This window comes from Mytilus californianus, unplaced genomic scaffold (assembly GCF_021869535.1).
Source record: "Mytilus californianus isolate M0D057914Y unplaced genomic scaffold, xbMytCali1.0.p SCAF_3, whole genome shotgun sequence".
Lineage (NCBI taxonomy): Eukaryota > Metazoa > Mollusca > Bivalvia > Mytilida > Mytilidae > Mytilus > Mytilus californianus.
Window position 1 is genome coordinate 106899258 of NW_026262679.1, and position 12921 is coordinate 106912178.

Consider the following 12921-nt stretch of genomic DNA (forward strand, 5'->3'; position numbering starts at 1 on the left):
TAAAACAAAACAAAACACTCAAAACTGTGATATTTGGTACCGCCCACAAATTTATGTCTTATTTGAATACCATTTATCAAGATTGGATTGTTTGCATAAGAATGAACTGTTTGCCAACCGAAAACTTGGGAAGGATCATTTTACTTATCACTGCAATGTTTGTCACAATTGAACGACCCTTAACCTTTTAAAAATTACTCTTACTTAAAAATTAGTTAGAACTATCAGACGACAAGACCTCCGGAAGCCCCGCCTACTAGTAGCATAGAGGTGAAACCAGAAGTTTTATCTAACGGGATATCATGTTATAATTTGACCATATAAGTAGCCAATTTAAATTGATACACAACTTTTAAACTGTCGATTAGGTTAGTTATATCATAAGTATTACCGCAAAATTATGGATATAATATTTCCAACGTACACAAATTGACAAAATAAGGAACAAACAAAGTAATTTAGTATAGGAGGACTTCGCAAACAGTCTTTGATTGTATTGCTAATTACCATACAAGTAATAAGTGCATAGAGGTGATAATAACAGTTGACAATGTTACATCAATTTGGACCACATACCGTCACAGCGGATTTAGCGTCAATGTATCCATCATCATCGTCATCAAGTTCTGGACATTCATCATTTCTTATAGACGATATATTAGGAAATTCAGCAGCTGGACTTCCAAAACCTACACCAATCCATCCAGCAGCGCTGCCGCCATCGCAACTTACAGTATCAAGTGCCATGTGCAAACCAATGTATGATCCTTCCAGTTACTTGTCGCCCGGTTTCACATATACTAATGCTCTAATGAGCCATATGTACTCTGTGCCATACATGAGGGCAGACTATCCATTCATGGCAGACAGACATGCTTTAGCCGCAAGAGGTAAGCTTTCACATATACAAAATGAACTCATTTTTGTTTTGTTTTTGCGATATTCATAGCGGCAAAGTTTGTTTTCATATTTTTTAGAATAATGAGATCCCAACTATGGAAGACACGTGGGATTCGACCAATTTAAGTGTATAGCATTCTTTGTTATTGCGAATAAGTAAAATAACTGTTAACACATTTTCTTCCTAAAAGTTCTTTCTAATGAGTATAAATTGATAGCAATTTTGACAGATAATATTCTTTAATATATTCCAACTGCTACCTCAAATATGCCACATTGATTGCAATTTGTCTATGCCATTTTTGGTTATCAAATGTATTCGTTTTCTAAAGAAAGAGTATTTTTAATGTTTTTTTAAGGTTAGTTATTGCAAAATTACATGCTGCTTAGTCGGACTTCGTTGTACACAGGAAAAAGCGAAAGTAATTTTCCATGATGTTTATGAGAAATAAAATGAAACTTTATGCAATAACATTAACGGTACTAATTCTTCTGCACCAGAATGGCATTTTAAACAAATAAATGTCTCTTCGGTGAAAAAAAGGAAGAGCTTATTTCAAACCTAAAACATATTCATACATTTATATGATATTCTTTGTGTTAAATTTGATGCTTTATAATATTAAAGCAAAAAATTAACATTGACTATCCATACTGCACAATTTTTCACAACGTAGTCTCAACTGTCGAAGAATTTCATTTAGACTGTATTGAGTATATAGAACAAAATAATTGCTATATTTGAAAATTGTGATATCCGATATATATGAAATAATAAAAGCAAAACATTTTTTTCTATCCATACACGTCGAACGATAGTTCGTGGTTATACATAGAACTAATATTACGCGTTTTACTGATAATCTGGATCAATATATATTTAAAAAATGTATTTGTTAAAAATAGACAGTTTTAATAATTTATGCAAATCTAATGAATAGTATAAAGCTTATGATTATTGTTTTTTACAGAAAAACCCATGAAAATATTATTCAAAATGTGCCAAAAGACTAATACATTTTCTTAGCCATTTTTAACTTGCATGAATACCACACACATATATCTAGTTGGATAGTTCATTGTTTTTGCCATGGACATTAAACAAATTAAAACGAATCTTTTTAGGAAGAAATTTAACGGTAATGAAAATCCCGTACGGTTTAATGTAAATTTGAATAAAAAATCCCACAATAAAATAAATTAAAAAATATTGCTTCACGTCACATATACACATAAAAGTTATGTAAAATTTCAAAATCTCACAAATTATATGTGGTCACATTTTTTTTTATAAATTCTGAGATGTTACATGTAGTGCAAATCTATTTATAAAAATTTGATTATTTAGATTTGTCGGAAAATTAGCAATCACAAATATTATTTAAAATATGTCAAAAGAGGTTAAATACTACAAAATTTTTCAGATAAGTAAACAAGATAGAAAGACACCTAAATTAATTTGATGCACCGCAAGCGAATTTCGTACATGTTTCTCGCCTATGGTGCGCGAGGTAACAAATGGAAATCATAAGTAAAGATCAGAAAACAAAATCCTTCTATGTACATTCGTACATGAATAAATACATGTAAAATAAAGTGAGACAAATGGAATTTTGTCCTTTGAACAGTAATTTTTTTAAACTCTAAAGCCGATAATCGTTAGCGCAAAAATGCGTCATCATGCCTCTAACTTTTTTTGCGCCTTTAGTTTTCTAAATACCTTGAATCATTAGCGCCAAAAATTAAGTCTAAGAATTCGTTTAAACTTATTTTTATATAACCAATAACGCAAATAAAGCATTAAACTATTTACGGTCAGATGACATATTCAGATTAAAAACTTAATGTATAGCTAACAAACAAAAAGGTTTTAGTCATCTTTTTAAATTTCTGGAATTTCAATTTTAACGACAAATATTTCCCTTTTCTCCCAATAATGTCTGCTTCTTCGGTTTCACTACAAAATGTTTAATGTAGGTAGTGTATTGCAAGCAGTTGTAAGCAATACTTTAGGCAGCACTTGAATGTACCACCAGCATAAAAAACGTAGAAGAGGTCTAATAAAAACAGTAATGTTAGTTGAATTTTTAAAAGAAAATAAGTTTTCGATCTTCTCAAGCATGGATACTTTATCGTGTACTTCAGTTTCCTCTTGTCTGTTTCGTCATCTTTGTCTTGATAAACTGATGTTGGGTCGTAGCGTCTCTGTAAATTGGAAAATTTTAAGTGTATAAATTTAATCTAACACTACGGCCATTTATATGGTTTGATAAAGATAGGCAAAAGATACTAAAGGGATATTCATAAGTCGAAAACAAATTGTCAATGCCATGGCAAAAAAACGAAAAACGACAAACAACAGCACACAAAACACAACATAGAAAACTAAAGACTGAGCAACATTAACCCCAACAAAAAACCGGGGCTTATTGTATGTACTCCGGAAGGGTAAGCAGATCCTGCTCCACATGTGGCACCAATCGTTTTGCTTCAACTGACCCTGGCGATCAGGAATAAACTCATTATTAACCTCTTGCATTTTAAGTATAGGTACATACCTTATATACAGTTTGTCTTTCGGTTTTTTTTTCGCTTAAAGAGAATCATATCTTTTTTTAGTGTAAAATTCCTCTTTTGAAAATTTAAATAATTTCAAAAACTGAGTAAAAAGAAACCATGGTGACATTTACTTATTCAGAATTATGTTGATTTTAACGAAAACGTAGTATTAGAATAACTTTTCTGAGAAATTTAACAACATTTTGCGGAACAAAATGTGCGATAATCGCAAAAACCTATTGTCTTGAATCGGTGGCACATGAAAGTACAGAAATGACAATATCCACTCTGGACAATGGAGTTCAAACCCCTATCCTCTTGTCTAGATATACTTGAGATTTCCTGTCTTCAATGAACGGCAATTAAGACAATAACATTATTAAGTATTTTCATAGTGTTTCATCCGTCTGATTTTATCTGATAGAATTCAATGAAATCTTCGTTTCGTCCATAAATTTCTAATTATTAACAAAAGAGGGAAGTAAATACAACTTTATCCGGAACTTTGTTTTTAATTTCGTAACTCTTCGGAAGTCACACCCGATATTCTGTGAAGGCTACTTCAAACTTATATTCGAAATCAGCAAAATTATAGAATTATTTGTCTTGGTGAGAGACAACCAGAGACAACTATCATGACAATAAGGTTTATTATCCTTGAAATGTGTAGTTTATAAAACATAAGTGGCGGAAGGTTGTGGGCTAGGAGAACAATTGCTATTATTTTTCCCTGTCCAGTCAGAACTGTGGAACCGATAAACGAGTTCATTTTAATAATGGATTTTGAAATAGACTATCTTTACAGAATAGTCTTGAATTAAAAACAATAAGTTAAAATCCTGATTTCCATGGCATCAGAAAATAATTTGTTATTCAGGAATTTATTTACTTTGTTGAAATTGATTTTCAAAACGATATAACAAGTGTAAGGGGTAAAGAAAGAATTATATTCGTGTTATTTTATACCATTTGAAAATAAGCCTGCTTCCAGTATAAATGTATATAAAGTTTTAAGAAATTTATTCCTCCTCCCAAACATCAATATTGATAAAAAATTACCAGCGTATTGATTTTTGATAATTTGTATACGTTACAAAAATATCTAAAATTTGTTCATGATTTAATTATTTTTTGGTGATGTTGTACCCTTTTAGACTTGTTATATATATCTAAAATTTGTTCATGATTTAATTATTTTTTGGTGATATATATATAACAAGTCTAAAAGGGTACAACATCACCAAAAAATAATTAAATCATGAACAAATTTTAAATATTTTGGATAACTAATATCCTTCATCAGTAAGATGTAAAATGAATCTTATCTTGACATGTGGTAGTCAAACTGAAATAAAAATCTTGAATACTATACAAATTATCAATAATAAATACGCTGGTAATTTTTTTTTAATATTGATATTTGGGAGTAGAAATAAATTTCTTAAAACTGTAAGAGTCCAAAACGGAAGCCTTGGTTACTGGAAACAAGTAATGGTAGGGAAAATGAGTGACACATTCATGTTTTTTCATTTATGCCCTCTGGGGAAACTGTCCTAAGCTTTCTTATCCAAAACCTTTCCCGAGCAAGTCTGTCGGCCCTTGACCAACCCTCGTTGTGGTCTATGATAGTGATGGTAAGGTTTTTGAGATCATCTTAGGCGTGCCCAGGTTTTGTTCATGATTTTATTATTTTTTGGTGATGTTGTACCCTTTTAGACTTGTTATATATTATATTTTGTAGTGTACTGTATCATAATTTTATGATCCATCGCCCCGTAAGATTTATCGTTGGCTATTTTTATATATATATAAAGTTTTTTTTCTATGGTTATTAGTAAAAATTAATACAATACTATTTTGATTACATGCACATGATCACAGAAAAAATGAATACATTAATTATTTCATTTTATAAATGATTACATAAATGATTTACTTTCATTGCAATGATTATTTATTAATTCATAACCATTTAAAAAACTAAATAAATCTGCTCTTGAAACTAGTCTGGTAGTTTGGGATCAAAACATGATAAAACCTTAAAATATATACGATGTCCGAGTTTAGAAAAGAAGAGAATGAATTTCCAAACAAAAGTAAAGAGATGTCGTATGATAACTCGTGATACAAGTTTTCACCAGAGGTCAAAGGGCATGGATGTAAATAACTATAGGTCACCATACTGCCTTCAACAATGAACCAAACCATTACCGCGTAGTACATATAAGGTATAAAAGACCCTACAGAAGACTGTTTATTCTGAGGTTAAAACTATCACAGCGCAATTTCATTTAACATAAAAGACTTATGAAACATTACGGACAAAAAAGAGAAACAAAACAAATATAAAAGAAAGAGAGACAAAGAAATTTTTTTAATAAACTTTCATATATCTGTACAATTATGTACCTTCTCAAAGGTACTGTCAAGAATATTCACGGTATGACATAGGTTACATTTTTTAAAAATACATATATTTATACAGATCTAAGAACGAAACTATAAACAAAAATTACTAATTTTAGACTTCATTACATTTTAGTATTAGTACATGTGACTAAATTTCATTATCATATGTTTCGCAAAGGAAACTACAATCAAACAATCAAAGATAAAACATGATATGCAAATATACACTTATGAGTAATATAAAATGAATGCTGTTGTGGATTAAAAATTAAAAGGAAAATAATCATCAAACAAGATTTTTTCCTAATGAATTAGAATATCAAATGACCCTAACATTACTGCATTCCACTAGTGCCTGTGGTGGGTACATGTATCGCGTTAAAATCTCGCAGTAGGCCGACTTGAGCAAACATTCTCTCTTTAATGATAGTCATATTAAAGGGTCTTTATAGTTTTTATAATTTCACCAGTATTTAGAAATAAGTGATATTAATATCTAGTGTCTATTTGAATTGGAGGAAATGTCTTAACTTAAAGATAGTTGATGGACGTTGTAATATGAATACTTAATCAAATATGAAAAGGTATAACTAGTTAATCACATCAAATGATTTCTGTCTTTACTTATTGGATTATGTAGATATACAATATAATAGTCAATTGCTATTCAACTGTTTCGTTTTACTTAAAATATTAGCTGTGAATAGAACACAAACTTAAACCATATATCATCTTCTGATTATTCGCAAAGTAAATGCCAAAGCGAAAGTTGCAAACACTCTCAGACAAATAAAGGATGTGAGTCATGACAGTTCATGTAACAGTCTCGGAAATAACTCAATTTTTGTTGTTTTTTCTCCTATTCGTGTTGCCCAATTTTTAATTTTCTGTGGACTCTTTCTTGTCTTTCTTCAACGTATGGTCTGTGATTCCGCATTTCTTTTTTAATCAACATTAGTAAATCAATATAAATTAAATTGCTGTTTAATGTTCAAACGTAAATGTAAAAAAAAAGAACAATTACTGTATATATATTTAAAAAAAAAAACCTACTGTAATGGACAGCAACATATTTTTAGTTTTTAATTTTAAGAGACACCCTTAACTTGATGATCATCAATAGCGATAGTTCTTTCTATGATAACATAAACGATTGATCATTTTCATCATTAAGTCGAGCCGAGCAGACAAGGCCCTATTTTTGCTATATATTTAAAATATTTATTGTAAGCACCTTAAGTTAATAGTGACCACTTTCAGTAAAATTATAAGCACATCAGAAATCCATTTGGAACGCCAACAAAATGCGCTGTGAAAATTGCCACTTGAAATACTTTCCACCATTATCTAAGTATGACGAATCCGTTCATAATTCCAATAGGGTTCCGAAATTTTTTTTCGCCGAGAATATTTAGCATAACTTTGGAGTTATTTCACTTTTAAAATCACACGATTTCATCGTAGGTAATTTCTATATAACCCGGGTCAAGTATTAACAGAGACATCTTAAAGGTGAAGTACCTGCGGCTTTATCAAGAATTGTCAAAGGTTCCTGTCCCGATAAAATATTTTAACAAACTTGAAGGAAACTAGCAATCTATTAGACACGCGTTTCCTATCGTTCGATGGGTGTCGTGTGTCTTAGGAATAAACAACATTATTGTTCAACAGCGATATGCTGCGGTTTTTCGTAGACCGGAAGTGATTACAATACAAATTGTTTTAATACCGGAACAACCTTTCCAATATAAAAGTAATCGGAAAAGGTTAATTTCTTATCTTGAGGATAATTAGATAAGTTTGTCGCCTGTTATACAGATGCATGTCAATGATACGACATGACAAACAATAAATTTCAATTGTTTCTAATTGTGTCTGGCACCATGGACAAGTTACACCTCCAAGATGCTACAAAAATGTAGTCGACCAAGTAGACTTCTAAAGTACTCACTTTTGGCTACTGTTTTTACAGAAAATAATTATATAATACTAGTAAAGTGTGTATTACAAATTACAAGTCTATTCAATAAATATATGTAAACATTTGAAGTCCGCCTTAAAGAGCTTGCTACGAATCATACTCCTAATAAAGATTTATCTATGCATAAACAATAAAATAAGTAAAATAAAAAAATTGAACTTTAGCATATGTCAGTGATAAATATCAATCTTAATATTTAAAAGATATTTAATCTTAAAAGAAGTGTTTTATTCGATTTTTAGAGAACAAATATGTGTTATCAAGCATCATTTTAATTTTTATGTAAGGACCTAGACGAAATGTCAAAAAGTACTCTTGAAGACGTAGAAAGAAGCAATGAAAAAGTCTTAAATAAAACATGAAGTAGAATATGAAAATAAAATTTTGTCCTTTATTTTTATGAGTTTTATTTATTTTTTTGTAAAAGACCCACTTCAGTATCATTCTTGCTATAGATCATACCTTAATGATCTGGTGCTAGACGAGAGTATTTTTTTCTTAAGGCACCGTTTTCATCTAAATATTTAAAAAAATATTTTGATACTTTGAAAAGAGTGCAAAAAAGAAAAAAAAAACAGAAACACGTTATAGTGCAGCGTTCAGCACATACGGTAAGAGTTATAATTTTTCTTTTAGTAGGTGTTTATAACATTTATATGTGACCCATATGGGTTTTTGGAATCCTCGAATTTTCACAAATACACAAGAGAGAAACCATTTGAATTGAGCAGGATGTGAGTTTGCGATAGGAAATCAAGTACAATAAATTCGGAGGAAAAAATTAAAAGAGCAAGCAAAAATCGAGATTAATTAATCACATATATTTCTAATATTTAAATGTATGAAATTGCTTCGGTTAACAATTTTCAAAGATTAAACCATTAAAAAAATGTTGAATAACAAACAATTATAAGCGATACTGTGCTCAACCTTTTTTTTTTGTTCAGCAATAGAATGATACTGCTACTGTCCTGGTCAAAATCTAGAATGATATATTCATATCGCATTCTGAAATGTGATCTGTACTTGTTCAAGATATTACAAACGTATTTTGCAATGAAGAAAAACCCAATGAACTTTATTTACACTTTTTGTGTTGGTGGTATGCAGCCTCTTATGTTACAAAAAGATATCAAACATAAGTGCTGGTAAGAAATGACTAATCCCTCGTTATCTGGAACATAATATAAGCTGGTGGCTGAGTAACTACTTTTGGGATTAATATGCTAAAACAACATCCTTATTGTTAACTTGTTTTAATCACAATACGGCAATTCAAATATAAAATTTAAATTACTATAAAAATTTCCAGTAAATTTACTTCCTTTTCTTTAAGAGATTATTTTTTTTAATGTGACATTACCGGTTAAAATTGTGTTATTTTGATGCAAAATCTGCTTATGTTGCGGTCTACGTCCTTTAGTACTGAATGTACCAACTTTAAAATGGGCACTTGACGGGATTAAAATATTTTATAATACCAATTTAATTCACACACCTAGTAACATGTATCTTGCATTTTACTGTTCTCGACTTTTATTTTCAGATATGTAGAATTTTGCACGAATACCCCTTTAAAAGGATCAATAATATTTTATAACGTGTTGTAGTATCCTAATCTACAAGTCTTCAAGCTATTATATCATTAAATAAATTACAACTCATATGTTTATTTATATTCTACTGCAGCATAAAGTGTGAATCGTCGTTTCCACCTCAGAGGCTTGTCAAGTACTTTTATTATATTTTAATTTTTCTGCAATATAATCCAGTTTCTAGGTATAAGTTCATTTACAATGTTTAATTCACAAATGATTTTTTAACACAATAAAACGATTCTAATAGTACTATATAATATAGTTGTTGATTTAAGACATTTTTGAACGTTTTGACGAATGCAAGATATTTCAATATGCCTTCATAGCTAAAATACATGATTAAAAAATGAATATCTGTTAAGTATATGTTACTCTGTTTTTCAGTGGGACACAGACCATTCTTTTGGCCACCATTTTTACAAAGACCAATGCATAAAAGAAAAGGAGGTCAAGTTCGATTCTCAAACGACCAAACGTTAGAACTGGAGAAAAAGTTCGAATCACAGAAGTATTTATCTCCTCCCGAAAGAAAACGTCTAGCCAAAATTCTCCAGCTCACAGAACGACAGGTAAAAATCATTCATTAAGTAAATGAATTAAAATATCAACTTTATATACTAAAGTCATAAACCGTGTCTGAATTAGACCAGTATTTCCCAAAACCTTGTAGTATAAGTAAGAAGCTGCCTCCAAATCGAAAAAGCTCTTTACAAATGTATAGTTTTTGAATGACGTTCGTGTATTCATTTAGATCGTTTTAAAGCAATGTTGTAGAGAAAAAATAAACACATAAAATTTGCTCATTTAATTTATTCATCAAATTAGATTTCATACATTTTTTACTGTTTATTTAAAGATTATACAAATATTCATCTTATTTTACAGGTGAAGACATGGTTTCAAAACCGAAGGGCAAAATGGCGCAGATTGAAGCAGGTAGGTTGGGATGTTAATATCAAACAAACTCTTACTTTTCCTATCATAGTTCTATTTTGAAAAGATTAAGACAATTTTGTATTTCTTTTTCATGTCAAATATACGATTTAATTAAAGAGTAGAGTTCGTATACTTTTAATTCATCTAGCCCCAAAATACCAGTGTGAGATATCATGATCACTTTGCATCTGGCGTCCGTCCGTCGTTGTCCGTCTGTGAATTATTTAAAAAATATTTTACTTGGAAACCCCTTGACCTATTAAAGACAAAACCTGGTTACACCGTCATTCTTATTAAGACTTTTGTCTGATATTCAATTATGATGACGGTGACAATAAAGAATATAGCGATATACTTTTATAACTAAATCTGTGAATATTATTATTATAATTTTGGATTATAGTTTTGTAAATACTGAGATTACTTGTAAATTTCTCTGCAGTTGACTTTCTTTTGGCAAAGTGATTGTCCTTAACCTATTAATTTCATACAAATAATATGTTTTTCATCTCTTGGTAGCCAAATTTTGCTGCTATTGAATTCTTGCATTATGTACCATTTGAAGTACTTTTTGTTTTGAGAAGAAAGAAAGCAATTGTGGACATTACGTTAATAAACATGTTTTCATCAAATATAGCGAAAGGCCAGCTGAGATTACTGTTGGTTAAACAGTTGAAAAGTGTGGTTCTGTAAAGTTTCTCTAAATAGTTTTGCTCAGAAATAGTTTATAATAGATATACAATAGAGAGAAGTAGTATATGATATACTACAAATTACACTAGAAATTGTTATAAAAGATGAATAAACAAAATTAATGTTACAAAATTGTTTTTCTAGGAGTCTCCTACACACGAAAAAGGAGATGGTTCTCCAACAGATCTTCATGATGACGAAGATAAACAACATACTTCTGACGAAGAATTTGACGAAGATTCAGATATTGAAATAGACGTCGAAAAAGAAGAAAGTGCAAAATGATTTTCCTTAAAATCAAAATGGCAGCTTACAATCTGAATGGCGTCAAATGAAGTTGACAAACAGTATTTTATAAATTGACTACGAATTTCGCCATCTAAGTGCTAATTATGGTACTTTTAAACTGTGATATGTTATTATTTTTTTTATAACAATGTTCAATTGGTGCATATCTGTACATCGAAATATTTGATTAATGGCAATAAATCTTTCTCTGGACTGCTCTATATAGACATATTATGCAATATTGTTACTTTTGAATGTTGATAAAACACTTAAGATGCAATGCTTACTACCATGTTAAATGTTTGTCTTGAATGATTGCTGTAAATGTATGAGTTGTTTATTAAAGATATATTATATTAATATTAATTCCAAAGTGTTCACTGAATTAAAGACGATGATTTACACGGGAAAAACATGAAAATAATAAAGAGACAGAAAGCATCACAAAAACCCAAATACATGAAATTCATTATAAAGATTTTAAAATCCTATGCATTTTTATGCACCTGTCCTAAGTCAGGAGCCTATTGTTCAGTGGTTGTTGTTTGATGGTGTGGTTCATAAGTGTTTGTCGTCTTTTTTTTATAGATTAGACCGTTGGTTTTCCTGTTTGAATTGTTTTACACTAGTCATTTTGGGGCCCTTTATAGCTTGCTGCTCGGTGTGAGCCAAGGGTCGAAATCAATAGCAAATTTCGTCTAAATAAATCTTACATCTGCATTAAAATCGTCGGTAATGTGAAGGACCGTCCATTCGTACTGTCTGCAGAGTTATATCAAACTTGACCAAATATTTTTTTTTAGCAAAAGTAAATTGTAAAAAAAAGTTCGTTAAATGCACCATTTTGAAAAAGCCACACTAATTTCTTGAAAAATGTAAAATGTGTGTAAAGTCTATAAAATAGCTTTGTGCTTTTCATAAAAACGGCTGCCATTTTGAAAAACATTATACCATAACTAACAACTGCACATTAAGATAGTCGTAGAATAAAAGTATCCCACTTGACTTAGTTTTGGGACATAATAAAACTCAAATGATTGTACAGATAAAATATAAATGCATTGTTTACTTGGAAAAAAACCCAACAAAATTAAACATATTCAAAACTTCTGAATCACTTAAATCTTCCGCATCCAATGACAAATGGTCAAGTAGCGGGAAGTTCATATAAGTTTGTATGAATCGTGACTTCAAATATAAATAAATATCACGAAACCACTCTTCTTTTTTGGAGTAGTTTCAGTTAAAAAAAATGCAATGTTACATATGAATAGGAAATAGTAAATGGGAAATTTCCTAAAACCTATAAAATTGTATGCAAAATATAAAGAAAGCCTACCAGTTGAAGGTATATTCAGGCAACACTGATAGGAAACTAGTTGGAATTGTTTGGAACTCCAAAAAGTGTGAGACCCGGTCTTTCAATCATAAAACTTTCGAGCACGATTATCCTATACTCAAACTCAGAAATCAACCAATCAAATTATTGGATTTGGTGTTTCGAAAACAAATTCTGCACTCCGATAACTGAGTAAATTTTTACGACCGAGGGCCCTG

The 12921-nt window shown here is 30.2% G+C and overlaps 1 protein-coding gene across 1 annotated transcript; it reads left to right on the forward strand.

Moving 5' to 3' along the window:
• The first annotated feature begins 306 nt into the window (after positions 1-306).
• LOC127735705 (hematopoietically-expressed homeobox protein HHEX homolog) lies at positions 307-11730 on the forward strand. The gene is made up of 4 exons (XM_052245964.1): positions 307-890; positions 9832-10016; positions 10333-10383; positions 11221-11730. Exons 1-4 carry the CDS (start codon positions 551-553, stop codon positions 11359-11361), a joined length of 717 nt encoding a protein of 238 aa, XP_052101924.1. The 5' UTR covers positions 307-550; the 3' UTR covers positions 11362-11730.
• Positions 11731-12921: the final 1191 nt, after the last annotated feature.